Raw genomic sequence first — 21,954 nt, 5'->3', positions numbered from 1 at the left:
TACCCAGTGGAATTGCTGAGCCATATAATTTTGTTTAACTTTTTGAACAACTGCCAAAGTATTTTTCACACTGGCAGTACCATTTTACATTCCCACCAGAAAAGTATGAAGGTTTCAATTTCACCACATCCCTAAACTTAATAATTTTGATTAATGTGTTTTAATAATGAAGTAGGACTGTGAATTATACTGATAGCAGATTGCCTAAATAAACTAGAATATAGCCATATGATGGATTATGCAGTCATTAAAATAACATATTCAGGGACTTCCCTGGCTGTCCAGTGGTTAAGACACTGCCTTCCAATGCAGGGATGTGGGTTCAGTCCCTAGTCGGGGAACTGAGATCCCACATGCCGTGCAGTGAGGCCAAAATAATAATAATAATGTATTCAAAAAACATTTATTAAAGATGTAGAAAAATGCTCAGGATATAACATTAAGTGACAAAGGCAGGACTAAAAACTCTATCATGTATGACCCAATTTTACAAACAAGAGAAAGACTAGAGGAAATATAACAAAATGGAGAGTGAGTTTGGGATTAAGTTTTATTTACACCTGTACTTCCCGTCTTTTCTATAATGAACTTGTATTATTTTAATGAATCAAAAAAAACGACAAAAATAAAATACATCATTTTTAAAGCACAATGAGCTGTGTACCAATCAAAAAAATAACAGTGTTAAGAATGGTGCATCTCCTAGTTAAAGGGCTGCATTATCTTTTCAGAAAAAGGAATGAAGATAGCCTTACTTTAAACAAACCTGCCATATAAAAAACATTGGAAAATACATATTTATACAGATATATTTTTACTATATTAAAATCACACTTTTTACAACTAGTACAACTCATACAACTAGTACATGCTGATTGTAGAAAACTTGAAAATAATTTTTTTCTAATGAAGGAAACAAAATCCCTTATAACCCCACAACCTATAGATAATAGACAATAAGCATTCTAGAGTACTTCTGTGCATAATTCTTTATACATACTTATATTTTTTTCAATGGGTAACTGAGATCACACTATAAATGTAGCCTATCTTCTATTTTATTTCATTCTGCTCTCTAGGATGAGCTTTTCCCATAGACAGAAGTCTACTGTATGAATGTCCCACAATTTATTTGACCATCTATCTACTGGTGAACAATAAGGTTCTTTCCAATTTTTAATTATTATAATAATCTGGAGGTAAATATGTCCATACCTAAATCTTTTACAATATCCCTAATTACTTTCTTGGGATAGATCCCTAGAAAGCAAGTTAGTGGCATCAAAGAGTATACATGATCTAAGGCATGAATTTTACTAGGTTGCCTTCCAAAAAGTTTGTTCCAGTTTATACTCTCACCAGTGTAGGACGAAGCATTATCAAGTTTTCCTTGCTGAATTTCTAGATTTAAAAATATCTTGTTTAATTTTTTTCTTTGATGTTGAGTAGAGATGAACATTTTTTTCGTGTTAACTAAGTAATTGCATTTCCTGTTTTATCTGCTGTCCATATTTCTACTGAAATATTAGGGCTTCTTCTTAAAAAAAATCAACTTGCATGAGTTCTTTATGTTTAAGAATATTAATAAGGAGAGGGAATTCTTTTTGAAAACCGTTACATCAGACTTTCTTGAAATATCAAGTTTCCTGGTTCACTTAAAATGCTTCAATTTATAAAAATCCTATCTACATATAGCTTTTACCATTTAAAGTAAGATACATTTTCCCACAATTAATCTTAAAAGAATTGGCTGAAAAGAGGAAAGCAATGTACTCAGGCATACTCCATGGCATATACAAAGAATGCTGGAAGAATGCCTATTGATAATATAAGGAACTGCACACATCTGCCTTTCAAAAGACGTATTTACTATCTGTTTTTGATCTTTCCCAGGGCTCAGCATACACTAGGCAGTGATTACAACTAAGTCACATATATATGCAGATAGAAGTACAGACCCCTGTATTATGCACACATACATCCGCCACACTTGAAGCAGAAGCAGAGAAAGAACAAATGAGGATTTTGGAATCAGACCCTTTCCAGCCTCATATGAACCTACCCAAAGGTGCTTCACCTATTTCCTCATCTGTAAAATGGGGATATTATCTACCTTAAGGTGTTTTTATAAGTCCTAAATGGGAGAAAGGGAAAGCACTTAGCACATTGCCTAATATATACGAGAAATTCAATAAGTGTTAGCAACTTTTTTCTTCTTGGGAACACCACTTCTTATTTAGCCCTTCCTTCCTCGATGCTGCCCTCCAGTGGACTAGGATTCTCCTCCCCCTTTGTAAGGTGGTTTCCACTTGAAACAGATTCAGCAGAGGAAAATTCAGATTTGAAAAACAAGTAAAGTTTATCTCTTCATTTACAAGAGGGTTTTTTTTTTTTTCATTTTTAGACGAGAGGATATTTAAATTATGATCTGATCTACAGAAGTACAGTTGATTTACAACTGTTCAGAAGCTTGTTTCCCGTCTAAAGTTTCTAAACTAAATCTAGCTCATTTTCTATCTATCTTCCCATCCGCACTGATTTTTCCTGAGAAAAATCATTCTGATCCTCTTCAGCTCAGCCTTTCCCCCAGGCAAAGCCCTTTTGGATTTACTCACCCACACAGTTGTCACAGATGCTGCAATGAGAGGCCCGAGGAGGCCGGAAGATCTTGCATGTATAACAGTATTTCAGTTTCACAATCTGGTTGTTTATCTGGAAATTCTTGATACGAGGGGGTGGTCGCTGGCCTTGGGGCACTGCACCATTGGTAGCTTCTGTGGATCAATAAAGACAGTTAATACCTCCTCTCCAAGAGCAATGAGAATAATCAGTTTCCCTAGGCCCACTGTCATCTCCAGACTAGACTCTCAACATCACAAGAGTATCTTCCCAAAACTCCACTGAGTGCCATGCAACTATTTTGTTTACATGTAAAAAAGTGTATCTTCAAGCTTTTTGGCTGATAACAACGAAAAACATTCATATAAGAAGAAATAAAAATGGCTAAAAAATATATGAAATGAAAACATCCAACTTACCTATAATCAAAGAAAGAAAAAATTAACACAAAGTTACCATTTCCACTTTCTATATTAACAAATATTAGAAAGAAAAATACTCAGTGTTGGCAAGGATGGGGAGGAGGTACTAGTAAGCAATATGGCAGTGACTACCAAAATTTTAAATGTGTATACTTTTGACCCAGCAATTAAACTTCTAGGAACTTACCAAATTACAAAGAGATGTACAAAAGATGTTAATGCAGAATATATGTCACAGAAGTCCCTTTTAATAGTGAAAGACTGAAAATAACCTCAATATCATGGTAGAAGATTGGTCAAGTAAATTATGATACACACATGGGATGGAATATTATGTAGCCATTTTAAATGATGTATGCATTTTAAATGACACAGGAAAATGTTCACAACATACTGAAAAATGAAAATGTATGCTAAAAAGAGACAGGTATTCGTGCACCGGGATGACCCGGAGGGATGGGATGGGGACGGAGGTGGGAGGGGGGTTCTGGAAGGGGAAAACATGTACACCCATGGTGGATTCATGTCAATGTATGGCAAAACAAACAAACAAAAAAAAGTAAAAAAAAAAAAAAGAAACAGGTATAAAGGATTTTATCTTGCAAAAGTAAACATATGCATGGAAAAACTGGCAATATTTAGAATCAGAAAAACAATTATTTAAAAATAAGTGATACATGCTTACTGCAAACAAAATTGAAAAAACAGAAAATAAGAATAGGAGATAAGAAAAATCAGTGATAATCTCTCAACTCAGGGATATTTATGCATTTTGGTGTATTTCCCTCTATTCAACAGATAAACAAACATCCATAATTTTTTAAATTTGAGATTATATTATAGATACAATTTTATACCCGGTATTTTTCACTTAATATTTACAATGGGCATTTTTCCACAGTTGTTAATTGTTTTTTCCTGAAAACATCATTATGCATATTGTACCATAATGCATGTACTGCAATTATTTTAACCAATCCATGTTATTGGGCATTTAAGCTGTCTCTGGAATTTTGCTATTTAAATGATGTTGCACGCAAAAACTTAAAACATTAAAGACAAAGCTTATTCCCTTTGATCTCCACCCTAATCACAATCTCCTCCTTTTCCTCAAGAATATGTTTATGTGTTAAAATTTATTGCTAAATCATAAAGAAAAAAAGGAAAACATGTTGAAGTCTGAGCAGTAATATATTAAGTTGCTGTCTTAAAATAGCTAGGAAAAAGAAAAAAAACGATGCATTAAAAATCCTTCTACGATTATTTGTGTACATCCCGGATTATTTCCTTTAGCTAATCCTGAGAGAAGTGAAATTACTGAGTCAAAGGGTAAGAACCCTTAAGGCCCATGTCACTTATTGCCAAACTGCCTCCCAGACAGATTGTATCAATTTAATGCATGCCCGCCCATCTGTAGCATGTGAGAGTGCCTGTCTCGTTGCACCCTTGCTGTGCAGGATAATTCTAAAAACAGATTTTTTTCAATTCACTTTGATTTTAAAAATATCTGCCATATGGAACTTTTTTCCTTTTTTTGCGGAGTGGGGTGGATGCTGTGAAATCAAACAATAACAGTGTGACATAAGTCTTAAGAGAATGGGGAAAGCTATTCATTAGAGGATAATATAAGTACCAGCATGTCACCTTAACATTCCTCTGCATGTGCTTTGCATGAAGGCACCTGGGAGACAGAGTTCATGGCTCACCCTCCCCGTGAGGTGGGCTACTATGCAAGGGAACCACATGTCTTCTTCTCTCCCCTACCCAGCCCCCACCCACAGCATACCTAGTACAGGACCAAATGTAAGTTGAAAAAAACTTGTTAACATAAACATATATGAACTGAAGAATACACTCTACTATCGAGAAAAACATGCTAAATGCAGAGGTAACAACCTGACAGCTCAAGCCTGGGCCCTGGGCCCAGCAATCTGGCAAAACAGAGCTAACCTTGCTAACCGTCTGCTGTGAGAGGCAAGATCACGTCAGAGCACTGCCTTGACCTTCAGTTTCTCCAAATGTGAATGGAAAGAGGATGATAAAAGAATAACCCAGAGAGAGCAAAGACTACACTCACAACTGTCCCTTCCTATCTTGCTGCTAACTAGCCCAGGTCTTCCCCAACTCCAGCTGTGCCAACAAACCCCACCTCTGTTTCCTTTCCACAACTCCCACCTTCACTGCATCCCTAAGTGGTCTGAGCTCAGATGTGCACAAACTTGTGTCCCCTTAGCACAACTAAAACAGGCTGAAATTTTTTGAAAAGAAATCCACTAAGAAGCAAGATAAACACAGTTAAATAAACAAAAGAAATACAAAAGCTGGAAGCTTTCAAAGCAAGAATAGCAAATCAAAACATTGTACATCTTAAACTTACACAATGCCACATTTCAATTATATCTCAATAAAACTGTGGGGGGAAAAAGAAAGCAACTAGAACTGGGAGAAAACATTTCCTTGACAACAGCACCCATATAAACATTAAGAATAAACTCAGGATGAGAAGTACAGAAATTATATTAAAAATGATAAAAATTGTATCAAAGGGTATAAAATTCAGTCTGAAAATACAGAAAAATATACTATCTTCTTGGAGAGGCATATAATATTTATACAAATATAAATTCTCTCAAAAATAAGATATAAATGCAATATAATACCTATTAGAACTCTTAACATGTTTGTATCTTTTTAATTAAATAAAATAATATTATTATTAATAAAATCCCAACAAACAAGCAACAATAACAACAAAGCACCTGAAGGAACTAAAGGCTAACCATGGATCGGTGCTCCATTGGCACGGCTTTTAGTCTTAGAAGTCCTGAGTCCTTTTCTTCTACTCTACGTGACTTGGATACTGACTCTAGCTACTTGAATATCAGACTTGAGAACAACTTAGGCAGGCACCAACTGCTATCGCATCTGGTGGGCTCCCAGTCTCTCTGAGTACTGGCATCAGAGCCTTCTTTTGCAGTGTGAGCTCCTAGGATATCCCCTCCTCGAGTTCTGGAATGTTCTGCTTCAATTCATGAAGGCACCCTGGCTGGCTCCTGGTTAGTATAGCACTTCATCTCTGTCCCAAAGAGCCCTACCCTGAGCTGCAGACTGCACTGTGATGAGCTTGTAACTACTTCCTTTACCATTCCTAGAATTCTCAATGGTCCCTGGCACCATAACTGTCCCCATTCATCCTGTGTTTCCCTAAAGCAGGAATTCTTAGTTAGAAACCCATGTGAGTGCTTCAAAAGATCTATGAATTCCTGAAATTATATCCAGGGACTTCCCTGGTGGTCCAGTGGTTAAGACTCTGAGCTCCCAATGCAGGGGGCCCAGGTTCAATTCCTGGTCAGGGAACTAGATCCCACATGCTGAAAACTAAAAAGATCTTGCAAACCCCAACAAAAATCCCATGTGCCACAACTACGACCCAGCGCAGCCAAATAAATAAATAAAAATAAATATTAAAAAATTGTATGTGTGTGATATATAAGAATATTTTTATGAAGAGAAGTTTTATATTTTTCATTAAAAAAATCAAATGAATTGATGACCCCCAAAAAGTTTTTATTTTTTAATTAAAAAAAAAAAATCCTCTTGGAAACAGTGTAGCAGGACCTTGGTAAGAAATCCTTCCTGAAATGCAACCCAAAAGAGGAAAGAATGAAGTTCACATTCTTTACTGAATGGTAATGATCTCAGATTCAGGATCTCTGGGGGAAAAGGCTGGAAGTGAGTATTAATCTGCAACTATAATTATGATTCCACTCCCTTACCAATCAAAGCCACTCACTGTACAGCATCTTGCCAGCTGGTCAGAAAACCCACCTATCTCCATTTCTATGAAAGCTGCTTCATCTGGTAGGGCCCGAGGGATCACTCCAGGATCACTGAAGCTGGTCCTCAGCAGGGTAGCCATGGAGAAAAGGAATAGCATGGCAGCGAACACAGGGATGGCAGGAGACAGCTGAACAGCCAGGTAGCGGCATCTGAAGAAAGCAGACAATCGAACACTTAGTTATTCCTACCCAATACTGACCTCGAATTATTACCAGTGTGTCACTCTGGTCTCCACAACAAAATCACAGTACTTCAAGGGCAGGAACATATTTTTACTTTTCTCAAATTACCAAAACCTCCTAACATATGGTTCTGTACATACTAGGAGCTCAACAAACACATCATTGATTGATGCTACCTATAATATACAGGAGATAGTCTAAGGGACCTCTGATACCCCCAAGCCCAGTCCCTCCCATCAGTCTGCTGGGAGCCACATTTCCTATGCACTTCAGCAAAGGCTCATACCTGTTAAGGTCTGGGATGTAACTGAGCCTGGATTGTAAGCACCACAGGTTGCTCTCACTCTGAGAATGTCTAAAGTTTTTCATACTCACTCATCTGACATTTGGCCTGAGCCCAAGGAGGGGGAAGAAAAGATAAGGACCAGCCATGAAGCAGAGTCCCAGTGTCAAACAGATGGTATGTCCAGTGTGTTCAAAGGCCACTGAAAAGCTTCAAAGATGTTGCCTGACTCTGCAACATCCACTCACTCCTCTTCCTTCCTCAGTTAGCTCAGCCAGTAGGTAACCAGTGACCATAAGCAAGTGAATAAGAAAACTGTATCTCTTTAGCATCCCTTCTCAATAGCATATTTTCTTCCCCTCTTTCCCCTTAACTCACCTGGAAGGCCATTTCTCTCCCTCTCTGGATATCCCAGCTCTACTGGCCTTTCAGATCCAAAGCCATCAATGCCATCACTGTCACCATTGCAGCCACAATTTATTGAGCACACACCATATGCACTTGGCTCTTCAGATGCACTGTAGCATCCACTTCTCATACTACATCTGTGATAGCTGAAGAATCTGGGATTTAGTGAGGTCTTGCCTCTTCCAAAGGCCTATCCTAAACTGCACTGTTTTTCACTACATTAACTTCATCTCCCCCAATTAAACTTCTGAAGAGCAAGAACCTTGCCTTTCAGGAGTGGGAACGCCTGGGTTTGAATTCTGGCTCTACCAGCTCCTAGTTGGGGTAACTGAGTTAACTTCTGTCTCCTTACCTATGAAATGAAGATGATAATAGTAGTATTTCATAGGGTGGTTGTGTGGCTCAAATGCATGAATATAAATAAAATGCTTAGAACTGCCCTTGACACATAGTAAATACTAAGTAAATGTCAGCTATTAGCATTATCATTATGGATCTCTATCTCCCTGAGCCTAATACAAGTATGGGAACAAAGAAACTATCAACAAATACTTGTCCAGTTGAACTGAATATTAAACCAAATAAATGGGAATATGTGATGAGAGTTATCACTGACCTATTTTTATTCTCCTTCTCCTGATGCATATTTCCTCCTTCAACACAGAAATCTTGTCTTGGAAGCTCACTATAAGTAGATGAACAAGGACCAGAGGGAGAGTGAAGAGAGTAAGCTAAGGAAAAAGGCTTACCTCATCAGCATGGGGATTAAGCACGCCGCTGTCCACTCGGAGTAGACCTTTAACCCCAGGCTGTACCTTCGCTGCACGTTTGGAACAGTCCCCGTGAGATCCTTCTCCTGCCTCCCTGCCACACACTCAACTGCATGGTGGGTGGGAACCAACTGTACTGCTTGGCTGAGCAATTTGCCATGAAGGTGATCATACGGAATGAATTTGCAAATGATTTCTGTGGCTTTTTGTTTGCTTGCCTGGTCGTTTGTTTTTAACAAAATCCTTGCTCTCAGCTTGCTTCTGTATGATTTTCTTCCTTCTCTTAAAATCCAAGGGCAGGATCTGGCTAACTGAGCTCAGGGTAATGAAGGTCCTTGCATAGCATGAGCTTGTGGATTACCCTCTTTTCCACTGCTCCCCTTCACTGGTACAGATAATCAAGAAGTGATTTCAGAAAAGTCACCTGCACTCATCAGGGACCCAAAAGGACACAGGAGAAACACAAGGTTCTACCTCCGAGACAAGCCAAGTGAAATTACCACACTGGCAGAAAATAGCCATCTTCCTCATCACTGCCCATCCCTAAAATCACTCTTGAAAACAAAGAAGTGACATCTCCAGAATTCGGACTGCCCTGGGTGTATCATTGCCAATGAAAAGCCTTAGAAAAATCAGAGCCATCTGATTGGCCACCAAAGGGAGTTTAAACTGTTTTATTCGAGGGAAAAGATACAGAGAGAGTAGAACACAAACACATACATTAATGATGCCCCCACGCCTTGAAGGCCCGAGCTTAACTAAAGCCTCATTTCAACACCTGCTTGTTGACCGGACAAAGGACAACTTAGATTTGAATTACGCTTCGCCATCAAGGATAAAGGTCTCTGTAATCTCCACACAGAATATCTTCTGCACCTGCTAAAACAATCCACTCTGTGTGTCAACAAGTACACAACAGGCCCATTGTATTGTTCTTCAGAGACAAGGCTACTGGCAGCCAGTTGTCACTAGTGAGTGGGTGTGGCTGGGAAAGCAGATGTGGGACCAGCAGGCCTTTCTACCCAGAATAAGAGGAAATAAGAAAGCCAGAGGCTAAGACCGCTGCAAACTACAACCCATCTGTCTGCCTTTAATACCCACCTGGGCTAGCCCTATAATTGCAGTAAGCTAGCGATCTCTCTTAAATAGGAACAAGCTATGCAAAGATTTGGTGGTAATTCCCAGTATCAACCTCAAAAGTCAGGAGTATCCTCAAACATCACTAATTTGTCCTAGAGAAAGACTGGATCTATCATCCACAAATATAAACTGTCTTTGAAACCCTGTAGTACTTTCCATCTATATTGATATGAATAATGATATCCATACACTTCTTGAAACAGAACTCTCCTTTGTCTTCAGAATACCAGGCAGTTAGAAGTGACTTTTCTCCCTTGTGAATTTTATAAATGCAACCATTTCCCCACCAAATCTCCATTTCTGCCACCTGCAGAGACATCATCACTTTAAGCCATCTTCTTTCAACCTCTTGATCGGCTTCAGGCTTCCACAGCTGGACTACATGACAGAATTCCCACATGTCTCATGGGCCACATGATGGTACTGACCAGCAGTAACCAGCAGTGCCAGGCTGGGCTGGTGTGCCATATCCCATCCCCCATCTCTAGCACACCAGAGTTCATTGGAAGGACAATCATAATGACATAGACTTCAATTCACACAAAAAACTTCAAAGGAGATTCATGAATGGAAGTGGTAAGAAACCTGACGGATTCCACGACAGGGCTGCCTCACAGACCAGCAGTGTGCACTAGTGTTCTGTACTGATTCTGTCTCTCTAATAGCTTTCTTGCTATGTTTTTTGCTGTTGTTCTTTTATCAGCACAATCAATCAGCCAACAAGTATTTACGGGTCTAACAAATGAAGAACAAGAGAAATGGAACTTAATTTTGTTGAGGAAATATAACTAACATATGAAACAGCTAAATAAGATAAGACCAATAATCAAGTGTGCGTATGGTGAGGCAGACTCTAAGGACTGTAAGTGGTCAGAGAAGAGCTCTCTTGGGAATCTGGGGGCTGCTTGAAACTGCTCCCATAGCAGTCATTAAGGGTGGCTTTAAGGAAGCCTGACACAGCAGGAAGGGCCAAGGATTAGAGCTCCACCATGGCCCTTGAGCCTACATAACAGAACTAAGCCTTTGCTGTAAGTCCTCCCTGACAGGGGCAGCCATCTGTCCTTATACATACGTCCTATCTCTAGAGCACAGTAAACATGTAGAATCACCCATAGGACCAGTTCAACATTCTTGCTGATGACATTCAGAGTTTGCTAAGAGGGACAAAGTTTCCTTGGACACTAAAAACATAATTTAATATCAGATTCAAGATTTACTGCTATGTGAAGGTCAGAGTTTTGAAAGTGCATAACGCTGTTTTGCTCCAGCAGCAATGGGAAAATTAAGCAAACAAGGACATTTTCAATTCTGAGGCAATGAGCCATCCTCTCACTGAGGAAGGCCAAAATCTCTATGGAGGCAAACCTGCTAAATAGTTGCCAAATTTTAGTTGTAATAATAAATTTCACATTTCAATTGTAACAAATATAACCAGTTTCAAAAATAACAAGTAACAAATTTCAACTATAATATCCTCCTGATCAAGAACTTAGAACAGTTCCCTGCTACCTATTATATTAAGCCCCCACCTCCTCAGGCCAGTATTCTGAGGCCCTCCTTTAACTGCTACTGCTAAGTCGCTTCAGTCGTGGCCGACTCTGTGCGACCCCATAGACGGCAGCCCATCAGGCTCCGCCGTCCCTGGGATTCTCCAGGCAAGAATACTGGAGTGGGTTGCCAATTCCTTCTCCAGTGCATGAAAGGGAAAAGTGAAAGTGAAGTCGCTCAGTCGTGTCCGACTCTTAGCGACCCCGTGGACTGCAGCCTACCAGGCTCCTCCGTCCATGGGATTTTCCAGGCAAGAGTATTGGAGTGGGGTGCCATTGCCTTCTCTGCTCCTTTAACTGGCCTTATCTAATTATCATCATAGGTTCTTTCTTGCCTCTTCCTTGCTCCATTCCAGACACATCCTCCTCATTACCCTGAATTCATTAGCCTCTTGCTACCACAAGAGGAGGCATAAAGTTTCTTTTTTGTTGTTAAACTCAATACCAGCTCTGGCATCTCTGAGGAGGAAGATTTAAGACTCCTTTCCCTCAAAAGACATCTCAACTGTTGTCGGCATGCTAGGGACACCCCTGTCCTTTGTGCTCACTTTTCCCAAAGTAGACGATCACTATACTCAATTAAGGCATTCTCAAAAGATGGGAGATATATTCAGTGGAGACTGACGGTGTGAACCTCGTCACCACAAAAAGTAGTAAAGGCCGAAAATACACAGATGAATTCTGAATGACAGAAGCGTAAAGAATTGTTAAAGGGAAACACATTGTTCAGGAGACATAGCCCAATCCTTCTCCGGGGGACATGCTTTATCAGGAAGTTGAGTTTAGCTAACTACTGTAACAGATTGATATCAAAGAGGCAACTATGCCTTTCTAAAACTGTCTTTGGTTGGCAGAGTCACAGAATCAGGCTAGATAAGCACAAGACTGAACCTCCACAGGGCAATTCTTCAGAGAATACCCTCTTGATTAGAGATCATGATAAAGTCACTTTTTTCTCTTCCTAATCTCACCTAAGGAATTCAGGAACCTGGACCTTGTCACTATAGACAGGGATATTCCTCCATGTCAGAGTTTGGCTTTGGTCTACCTAGTCCTGTGTCTCCTCAAACCCGGTAACTTTGTTATCAGACTGCCTCTTTCCTTCTGTCTGACCATGGGGACACGGTGCCCCTTTCATCACCATCACCCACAGAGTAACATGGTAAGGAGCACACATTGTCTAATTTTTCTCAGAGCTGTCCTCATCTTGGAACCAGGGACTAGGAGCAACAAAAGGGGTGATGATCCCTTGTAACTCTAGCTTACTCTGTAAGTTCACACTTAAAGAAAGGGGTTCCTTGTTCCTGCAAGGCTACCAGAATGCCATGCTAGAATAGTCAGTTTTCCACAAACATGCCTTCGTTTCCTAGTGAGTGAAGTCGCTCAGTCATGTCCGACTCTGCAACCCCATGGACTGTAGGCTACCAGGGTCCTCTGTCCATGGGGATTTTCCAGGCAAGAATACTGGAGTGGGTTGCCATTTCTTTCTCCAGGGGATCTTCCCAACCCAGGGATCGAACCTGGGTCTCCAGCATCGTAGGCAGACGCTTTACCATCTGAGCCACTAGGAGCATGAGTTAAGGAGGCCAAGGTAACCTAGAATCCACTAGGGCAACACAACCACTAGCTAGCAAGTCCCCAGAATATGCCAGTCCAGCATTTAGCACTATGCACAGCTTTAGTAATCTGCATGTCTTCAGGATTCCATATTCAAAAGGTAACAATGAGATGAAAGGTAGTGTCATATAAAGGCATTGGCTGGCCTATCGACCTTGATGAAATCTATTTCTGTAGACCTGGTTTTGTCGCCCGCAAAAGGATGGGGATGGTCTCCAAGGCCCCTTTCAGATCTATCATTCTATGATTCTGTGAGTCAAGACTGCTACATTTTAAGTGCATCCAGAATGTATCAATTCAGCTACATTTATTGATCACATACTCTAGGTAAGGCCTAGTAGAAGGCACTGTGAGACCACACACACACACAGAGGATAGTTCCTGACTCTGAAAGAACTCAAATTGCAATATCCACAGAATTAAAAAATATAAAAAATGTCATGTAATTATGCGTTAAATGACTGGTATGTACAATTAGTCCTATGGATGCAGAAATTACTAGAAACATTTCATGAAGGAAGACTCAAGAAGGGACTTGAAAGAGAGGTAGAGTCTGAATAGGCTAGAAGTGGGACAATTACTAAGCAGTGCTACAAAGCTTTTTTCAGTTCATCCAATTCAATGACTCTTCTGTACATCAGAAGCACCCAGGAGGGTCAGTCCAACAGGGTTTGATAGTGCCTTGATACGATTTCCGCTAGATACGGCACAGTGAGGCATAAGCACTGATCACAGCAGTAAACGCCTTCCTACTTCAGGGGTCAAGAGTCACACAATCATTCATGCCACAAGAGACCCTGACCCCAGTAGCGATCTGGTCACACAGTTAAAAGAGAAAGCTAGGAAGCCACTTTCAGAACACAGTGCACTTGGTCTTTTCCCCAAGCTTTATCAAAAAGTTGAATTTGACTAAATACCACAATAGCCTTTCAGTAGTTGGACAGTTCACAGGTTGTCAGTGTCAGTCTGCTATAGTGTCCTGACATTCCTGGCCAAGCTGTTGGCTATGTGTTCATCACACAAGCTGGACAGAGTTTGGGCAGAAAGGACAGAGAATGGTTCATGTGCTTAAAGCTCACATTTCCTAAATGCCTCATCCTAAGAATGCATTAGGAAATTCCTCTTTTTTTTTTAACTAAAATACTCTTGATTAAAGTATAGCTGATTTACAATGTTGTGTTAATTTCTGTTGTACAGCAAAGTGATTCAGTTATATATACATTCTTTTCCATTATGATTAATTCCAGGGCATTGAATACAGTTCCCTGTACTATACAATAGGGCCCTGTTGTTTATCCATTCTATATATAATAGCTTACATCTGCTAACCTCAACCTCCTACTCCATCCCTTCCCCAACCCCGTCCCCCATGGCAACCACAAGTCTTTTCTCTATGTCCCTGAGTCTGTTTCTGTTTTGTAGATAGGTTCATTTGTGTCACATTTTAGAGTCCACATATATAAGTGATATCATATGCTATTTGTCTTTCTCTTTCTGACTTACTTCACTTAGTATGATAATCTCTACTTGCAAGGAAATTCTTTTTTTAAACACTGTACAATGTATACTCTGCTTCTAAATTCAAATACATTTACTATAGATACAATAGATACAATTACATTTAAAATACAGCTATCTACTGGTAATCTTCTATCCTCTCCTTTTCTATGTGTGTATTAGAATCTTCCAGATAGACACAAGAGTTATATAGAATTTCAGACTCTCAGAGCTGCAAGAAGATAATCTAGCCCAATTTCCCATCATGGGCAGGAATTCACTCTGTGACAGCAGCTCTGAGAGATGGCTACCCAGCTTCTTTGGAAATGCTTCTAACAACACAGAGCTAACGAGCACCTGTATGGACCACCTTTTCTCATTTTATGTAGTTAACCTACTGTCTGTCCACTGAAAAATCACAGGTCCCTCCTTTGAGAAATCTAAACATGTAAAAGTGAAATCCAAAACTAAAAATAAAAAGATGCCCACTGACACTACTAACACTGCAAGTTTTCATCAAGGGGCGCCCACATGCCTGACCAGATTTCTCAAGCCATCTGGCCAACCCAGGGCTGTGCCATGGGGGGTTATAAATCACCTCTCACTCATTCCTGCACACCTGCTGCAAGCAGGACCCTGTTACTAAAATGTAGGTCCAGATGTGCCTCAAGATCTGAACTTTCTTCCTTAAGGCCAAAATGCAGCAGCCAGAGAATGTACAGTCTATGCTCCTATACAATTTAAACATGAAAAGAGACAGTCCTTTGTCACTGCTGGTTCAGACACCCTCACCTGCCTGAAGGCAGGGGATTAAACCAGGTGATTTCATGAGGTCTCCGTAAGTTCTCATACTAGCAAAGGAGCCCATATTCTGCCCCCAATCCCTATCCTCCACCGTGTGGTAGACAGTAAATTATAGACCCCAAAGAAAAAGGTCGACCAGAAAGAGTCTTCATTCCTCGGAGGCATGCTGGTGTCCTCTATACAGCCTGTCAGTGGCTAGGCTCAAGGCAGCCGCCACCTAGAGTGCCCACGTGTCTGCATTTGACAGACAGATGCATGCATGTGCACACACATATGCACACACACTACACGCTCACAAACATAGATTCCACCATTCTCAGTAAGAAGGATTCATTGTCAGGGCCCTCTCCCCTTTGGTCAGATATAAAGTTCCCCATTACACTTCTCAGCTAACACTTTTACTTCCTTCTCCCTTCTCCCTTTCCTACTCCCTCCCCAAGCCCTACCCTCAAAACTATTTACTCTACCACACACACAGTTGGAACCCAGGGCAGTTTACAAACAACCTCACCCTTCATATCTGAGGGCAAAGCACAAGAAATAACTCGGGGGAAAAAAGTCATCTCGCCAGAAAACCCAACCTACCTCTGTCAAACAGTAACTTGGTTAATTATAAGCTTCATCCCACAGGCAGTTTTCTTCAGAGGCCTTCAGGGTCGAAGGGAACACATCCAAATCATACTCTGTCTGGCTCCCAGATACAAAAAGGGCCAAATGCCAGTAGCTCCAAATTTCAAGTTCCCTTGGCCAGTCAAACCAGAGGGTTCCTGGGCCCAGAATTACCAGCTCACTCAGGGCCTGGAAACAAATCTCATCTCTGTTTTGAACGGTTTCAACCACAAAAATTTAACCCTGAGGTGGGGGGGGCGGAGAGGCAAAAAGAGCTAGTGATTCAGCAGAGGAAGGAGTGAGAATGACAGAAAGCAGAGTTCAGCTCTGCACTTCCATAAACAAGCAAGGAAGGAACAAAGCTAACTTGGAGACAAGAGTGAGGAGTGGGGAAATATTTTTTTTTAATGTTATGCTTATGCCTGCCCGCCTGCACATGCTCACTTGTACCACACAAAGTACACACACACACACTCAGCCATGAAACTCTGACTGGAAAGCAGCTAAGAAGCCATGATCAATCTGTCTGATTTTGCCAAATATTTTACAACTCGGCAGCAGCAGCAGCAAAAAAAAAAAAAAAAAGTGCCTTTGACAAAAAGGTCCTCTGACCTTACTTTCCTGGCCCTGTTATAAAATACAGCCCCCTCCCTCCCCTGCTGTTACTCAAGCCATTTGCACTTATCCAAAAGTCTGGCAAACCAGCCCCCACAAAATCACTCTTGATGCACTGGGAAAGCCTGAAGCCCTTACAGGAGAAAGACAAAAATGAGCCCCCAAAGATCAGGGCTTATTTTAATTATCCACAAAGGCAAGCCAAGAAGCCCCCTCCTCCATCCCCTGGCCACGCCCCCTGAGGGGAGTTCCATTTCCAGGTCACTGGAGTGCATGAACTGTAGCAGGTTCATATTAGGTGTGGCTCACGGTCTACAAACACATCTCTTGGCTCCTTCAAGGCCTTCCTCATAATAATCCCAAACCAATTAGCATTGCTCTCATCCCTGGAGTGTACCACATTCTCAGCATACCCAGGAGTCATGCCACAGTAGCCAACTGGTCATCACCCTAGAGCAGTGACCTACACAGATTTCAAACTGCCTCTAGTACTACTGTTATATCACAGAAAAAATAACTCCAAGGCTGGTATTGGGCACACACAGAATAGAGAGTTGTTTATGCTGAGTGATTTTGACTGAAAGAAAGAGCAACTCACATTTAATAAGCACATATGTGTCACACACATAGCTAGACTGTGGCACAGCTGAGGCTAGAACCAATCTGCAGGTTCCCAGTTCAGTTGGCTTTTTCAATTTAACAGCTAGCTGAGAGCTGAGCCCTAAGGAAATAGGACCCAGAATAACAGAATAGGTGAGTATCATGGGGTGGAGCTATGACCACAGAGAGTGCTCCTAGGCTCAGGAGGGGTGAAGAGGCAATCTGTCACTAACCACCTAAGGAGATCACTGAGAAGGGGAGGTGAGTAATGGAGATGAATTCTTTTATTTCCTAAGTGTTCCAGGGGCGGCCCCAAATCAGTGCTATAAAATTGGTTATCAAATGTCTTGGTCTTTTAAGGAGGCACATACAAAGCAATGAATTCAGTTGACATGATCTACAGACACTGCTCAAGAGGACAGTGACAACCATCCAAGGACTAGCCACAAACTCCCCAGAAAGAAGGTTCTTCCCCTGGACCCAAAGTAACCATAATCAGGCAACAATACTCAATGGAAACTCACTCGAAGGCGAAGAAGAGTGTACATGTCCCCAGGATGAGGAAGAGGGTCAAATAGAAGATGCCCTTTTGCCGGGCCATCATGACGCGGCCATCACAGCAGAAGGTGTTCCTGCCTGGGAGTTTCTCCCATTTCCGTGTCACCTTCTTTCTCACCACCATCACAGACATGATTGGAATTCCTGGTCCAAAATGGGTTTGTGATTATAAGAGGGAAGGAACAGAAGCTGAACCCAGCTTTGAAATCACGTTGTGTGCTATTGCTGCCACTGGGTCAAACATCATCAGAAGTCCAATTTCTAGCCCTAAGGAAAAACACAAAAAGAAAAAAAATGAGGCAGGAACAAGAAAATGCAGTTCAATCTTCCTTTCCCAGAGGCAGAAAGATGAGCACTGCCTCAAGGGTTGAGAGTGAAGAAATGGAAGAGTTTATTTCCAATCTGTTTTTGTCCTCTAAAAGAAGAAAAGGTTAAAGGTTCTCAAAAAAGAGAAAGAGGCTAGTATATCTTAAATATATCCCTTTACTTCCAGTATAATACTGATGATTTGATTATCATAGAACTAGGAACTAGAAGAGATTTTATAGGTGACAGCCCTAATACTTTGTTTTGGAAATAAGCAAACTGAAGATGGAAGGGGGGAAATCACTTCTCTGGGTCACAAAGCCACAAAGCTAAGCTAAGAAAACAGGTTTGCTGACTTTCAGTCCAGGGCGCTCTCCACTATACCATACTGTTGTATAATCATCATGAAGACTCTAAAAATAATAGTGGAGTTTCTATCCTTAAGGGCCATTCCCTCCCCTCCTCCACTTCTTCACCTTCTTTCTTCAATTAGCCCCTCAAATCTGAACCACACCAGGGAACAAGTCATCCTTTGGGAGAGCTAGGAGGTTTTGGACACTGTACACAAACCCAGGTTGTATTTACTCAAAACAGATTTCCCCTAATCAAACCCTCCTAACTTCCTGAGTCTGGGAAATGAACCAACTTTGCCGGTCTAGCCTAACATTTGTGGGAATCTTAATGAAACCACATCACAGACCTGTAGGTGAAAGGCTGACTTAAGCCAGAGAGATTCTGATATGGCTGGGAGGAGGAGGGGCCCAACAGGGGGTGGGGGGTGGCAGCAGTTAAGAAAAGTCATTAAGGTGCTTTCTGGGACATTTCAGAAGTACCATCTCCACTTAGCATCCTGAATCCCCAGGCCCAGCCTTTCTCACCGCTGTCACCCTTCTCCTCTCAGGTGTGGTGCTGTGGCCTCTATTTACTGATACCACATGCCTCACGCTGGCAAGAAAGAGGCGGAAGCCTGCAGCCCGACTGACTGATGAGAAATAACCAACTGGGCTGGAGAGGGCAACGGTCCAAAGAGAGACTAGGAGCTGAGCAGGGAAAGGAGAAGGTGGAAGGCTTGGGAAAGGGGAGGGGGCATCGGAGGTGCAGAGAACACTTCCTTTGTGTAAAACTAACCTGGATAACAATCTTCTCCTGATAAACCACCCCAGCGGAAGGAGAGACCAGGAAGGGGAGCCGGGCCTGGGAGAACAAAGATCAAAATCCGTCGAGAACCAGCGACCAGACCAGCGGCCCGGGGCCCCGAGGCCCGAGTCCCGACGGGCGGCGGGCGCGGCCTCGAGAGGCCCGTCCAGCCTCAGCCACACCGCCGACCACCGCCCCGAGCAGGATGGGACGCGCGCCACCTCCGCACGCTCGTACACACTCACACACGCCCCGCCACGTGTAGTCACCCCCGGCCAGGGGCTCGGCAATCGCCGAGCTAAGAAGGGCAGAGCAGGCTCCGCGCGTCCCGGTGCAGCCGAGGGGGCTGAAACCCACCACGCGGCCCAGCCCCGGAGACCCCCACCCCCACCCACCCCCTTGTTACCTGAACCCCGGAGACCGAACTCAGCTGGGAACCAAAGCCAGGAAGTGCACTATCCCAGGGGACCGCGTCGGCCGCCAGAGGTGGCAGCGGCTTCTCCCCAGCCCGGAGGCTGCCTTCTCCTGACAAGGGGCCCCAACGGTCGGGGCCCTAAACCAGCTGTGGCAACCGCCCACCGCTGGCCAAATGGAACGCTCCTCACGTCACCAGGTCGTTCCAGTAGTTGCTCGCCCTCTATTGGCTGATCCGCCTCGGCGCCTCCGCCCCTGCCACCCCTGCCCCGAACTACCATTGGCTGAGCAGAATGCCACTCGACGATGCCTCCGCCCCATTCCCCCACCCATCTCCCGGCTTCCTGCCCACCTGCCAAGCCTTTGCCAGCCTCCCTTTGGGGTCTGAGCGCCGATGTGTGAAGTGTCGCTTTCTATTAATATAGTTCCGCAAGGACTGGGATGAAGCGTAGTGTCAATGGGACTAGGAGGAACGGGGAACCTGCCCCCCCCCCCTGCCACACGTACCATGAGACGCTGAAGGAACCCTGGCTCACGGATCCCGGTGCTCACCCCAAACTGGGTCCTCCTTGGGCCTCTCCAGCCTTACTTACATGAAATCAATCGCGACTTGGGATTTTACTCTGTACCCGCGTAAAAATAAGTCCTCTGCCTCCCGAGTCCTATTCACGAGGTAGGGATCCCACCTCTGTCCCAGTCACCCTGGCCTGCATCTCTGGCTTTAGGAGCAAAACAAACAGAAGTAAAAAGGAACTTGAAAGGGATAACTGTCCCCAAGAAGGCAGAATCATTTTGCAGTATCATAAACAAAAAATTGACGCTGAAACTCTACTGACAGGACATAAATTCTTTCAGGTAGGTGATGAAGTAAAATTGCTTCAAAGGCTTGTAAATGACTATTAGATTTGAAGAGCTTGTGATAATGAGGTGCTGAGTGGGGAGAGAGGAGCGGCAGAAACTCTACCCACCAACCACATTGATTCTATCTTTCTGCCACCTCCCTGGCAGGGCAGTTATTACCACAATGAGCCACTGTTACTGATCTGAGTGAGTCGCATCCTTTAGCATAAGATTGGAGTGGGGAAAACAGTTGAGAACCATGGTATCAATATTCTACAACAGACTTTAAAAGATACTGGGTCTGTTTCCACTAGTGTGGCTCTTGGCTTCCAAATATAAGGGGAAATATGAGAGAGGGTGGAAGGTGGTCTTTCCTTACCTGTCACACCGTCAGGGAGAGTGCCCAGACTGTCAGCTAGTTTCCTAAGCTTGAATAAAGTTTCTCTGGGGTGAAGGTATTTGCAATGAATACCAAAGAGACTGCCAAAGCTCTTCCCAAGGCAGTTTTTTTTGTGTTAGTTGAAGGACCATGTGCCTGGTCAAGAACTATTTCTCCTTTTATGGGATTTGGGTCCCACATGATATGAAGCAAAATTCTACTTAATGATAGTTACATTTGACACATTCATGGTACCCTTCAATCAAAAATTTTAAAGGATTAAAAAATCACTAGGTAATTCTCTTATGAGAGATGTGTTATAATTCATTTGTAGGAGAAAATACATCTTTATAAAGCTTTTATTGTTCCCCAGCACTCATGCTGATTATAATCATCAGTGTAGTTTTTATGAACCATATGATCAGTATCATCACCTCCAGTTCTCCCCTTTAAATCCTGGAGGCTGCTGGTATTGCATTCACTTGGTATAGAAAGGAGAGGAACAGCCCATCAGGCCCCTGGGTTCCCAAGCCTGTGTACACCAGAGGTCCTTAGGAGTCTCACAGTCACCCCAGATGTCATCCTCCCAATTGGGGAGTGGACAAAAATAAACCTCTACAGCACCCAAACGTCTCAGGTGTAGGTGAAGCCCTGGGAGTCCTGGAATGAGTCACAGCAACACATTCCTGAGCTCTGCCCCTCCCTGCTCTGGGTCACATTCCCTCTGGGATTATTAAGTGACTGTGTAGGTCAGGCTTGCTTTATTACAATCTGTTATCATTTGTGCTCACCTCTGAAAGAAAAATAAGGAAAATGGATATGGACAAACCCTCCATACCAATTCCTTCTATGTCATTACATCGTTTCATATCATCCCCAAGGTCTTAATACACATCCCCAACCACACTGTGACTATAAATGAAGATTGTTTTCTCTTTTTCTCTTTTCCACAAACCTCTAGACTTTATGCATCCAAAGCGGTGTTGGCTCCTTTGAAGGGGAGTTGGAGTCACGTGGTGAGCACTCGAAACGGCATGGAATAAAGGCGTAGGCCTCCATTGTGTGGTCACATACATTCTGGTGTGCTTTTTTAAAAATACCTGTCTCCATATTGACAGTTCCTGAGTGTGTTCGTGGTGTGGAGGTGTCAACAGCCTCAGATCCTGAGTGCTGCCATGAAGTTGCAGCTTGCCTCTTAGTGTTGCTCCAGACATCTCTCCTGTAAACACCCAGAGACCCCTTCAGTACTATATCCAAAACAGATCCCCAAACTTAGTCCCTATCCTGCTTTTAAGCTCTTGTTGGCCCCATTTTGGGGTTTTTTTTTGTCTGTTTACTTTAGCCTCAACCCTTTCAGGCCGCCTTGC

The 21,954-nt window shown here is 42.6% G+C and overlaps 1 protein-coding gene, 1 long non-coding RNA gene and 1 other non-coding gene across 5 annotated transcripts in view; 2 read left to right on the top strand and 1 right to left on the bottom strand.

Moving 5' to 3' along the window:
* The window catches only part of ZDHHC9 (zDHHC palmitoyltransferase 9), a 33,638-nt gene extending 14,073 nt beyond the window's left edge, over positions 1–19,565 (bottom strand). Inside the window, exons 1-5 of one of the 3 annotated variants that reach the window (XM_081567447.1) lie at positions 19,361–19,565; positions 18,946–19,011; positions 17,478–17,778; positions 6,870–7,030; positions 2,616–2,774 (exon numbers count right to left, since the gene is read on the bottom strand). In XM_081567447.1, coding sequence (XP_081423573.1) covers positions 2,616–2,774; positions 6,870–7,030; positions 17,478–17,644 — 487 coding nt within the window. In that variant the 5' untranslated portion in view covers positions 17,645–17,778; positions 18,946–19,011; positions 19,361–19,565. Of the gene's footprint in view, positions 1–2,615; positions 2,775–6,869; positions 7,031–8,370; positions 8,434–17,477; positions 17,779–18,945; positions 19,012–19,360 lie in introns of those variants that run through there. The other 2 variants (XM_081567448.1, XM_081567449.1) reach the window with 2 other exon arrangements.
* Positions 6,326–6,398, top strand: TRNAG-CCC (transfer RNA glycine (anticodon CCC)). The gene has a single exon. It is a non-coding gene; the product is annotated as a tRNA-Gly (tRNA).
* A 396-nt stretch (positions 19,566–19,961) lies between the features above and the next one.
* On the top strand, positions 19,962–21,658 carry LOC145536706 (uncharacterized). The gene is made up of 2 exons (XR_014075968.1): positions 19,962–20,223; positions 21,549–21,658. It is a non-coding gene; the product is annotated as an uncharacterized LOC145536706 (long non-coding RNA).
* The last annotated feature ends 296 nt before the right edge of the window (positions 21,659–21,954 follow it).

This window comes from Giraffa tippelskirchi, chromosome X (genome assembly GCF_054371585.1).
Source record: "Giraffa tippelskirchi isolate mGirTip1 chromosome X, T2T-mGirTip1v1.2.pri, whole genome shotgun sequence".
NCBI lineage: Eukaryota > Metazoa > Chordata > Mammalia > Artiodactyla > Giraffidae > Giraffa > Giraffa tippelskirchi.
This window is presented reverse-complemented; position numbering and strand designations above follow the sequence as displayed.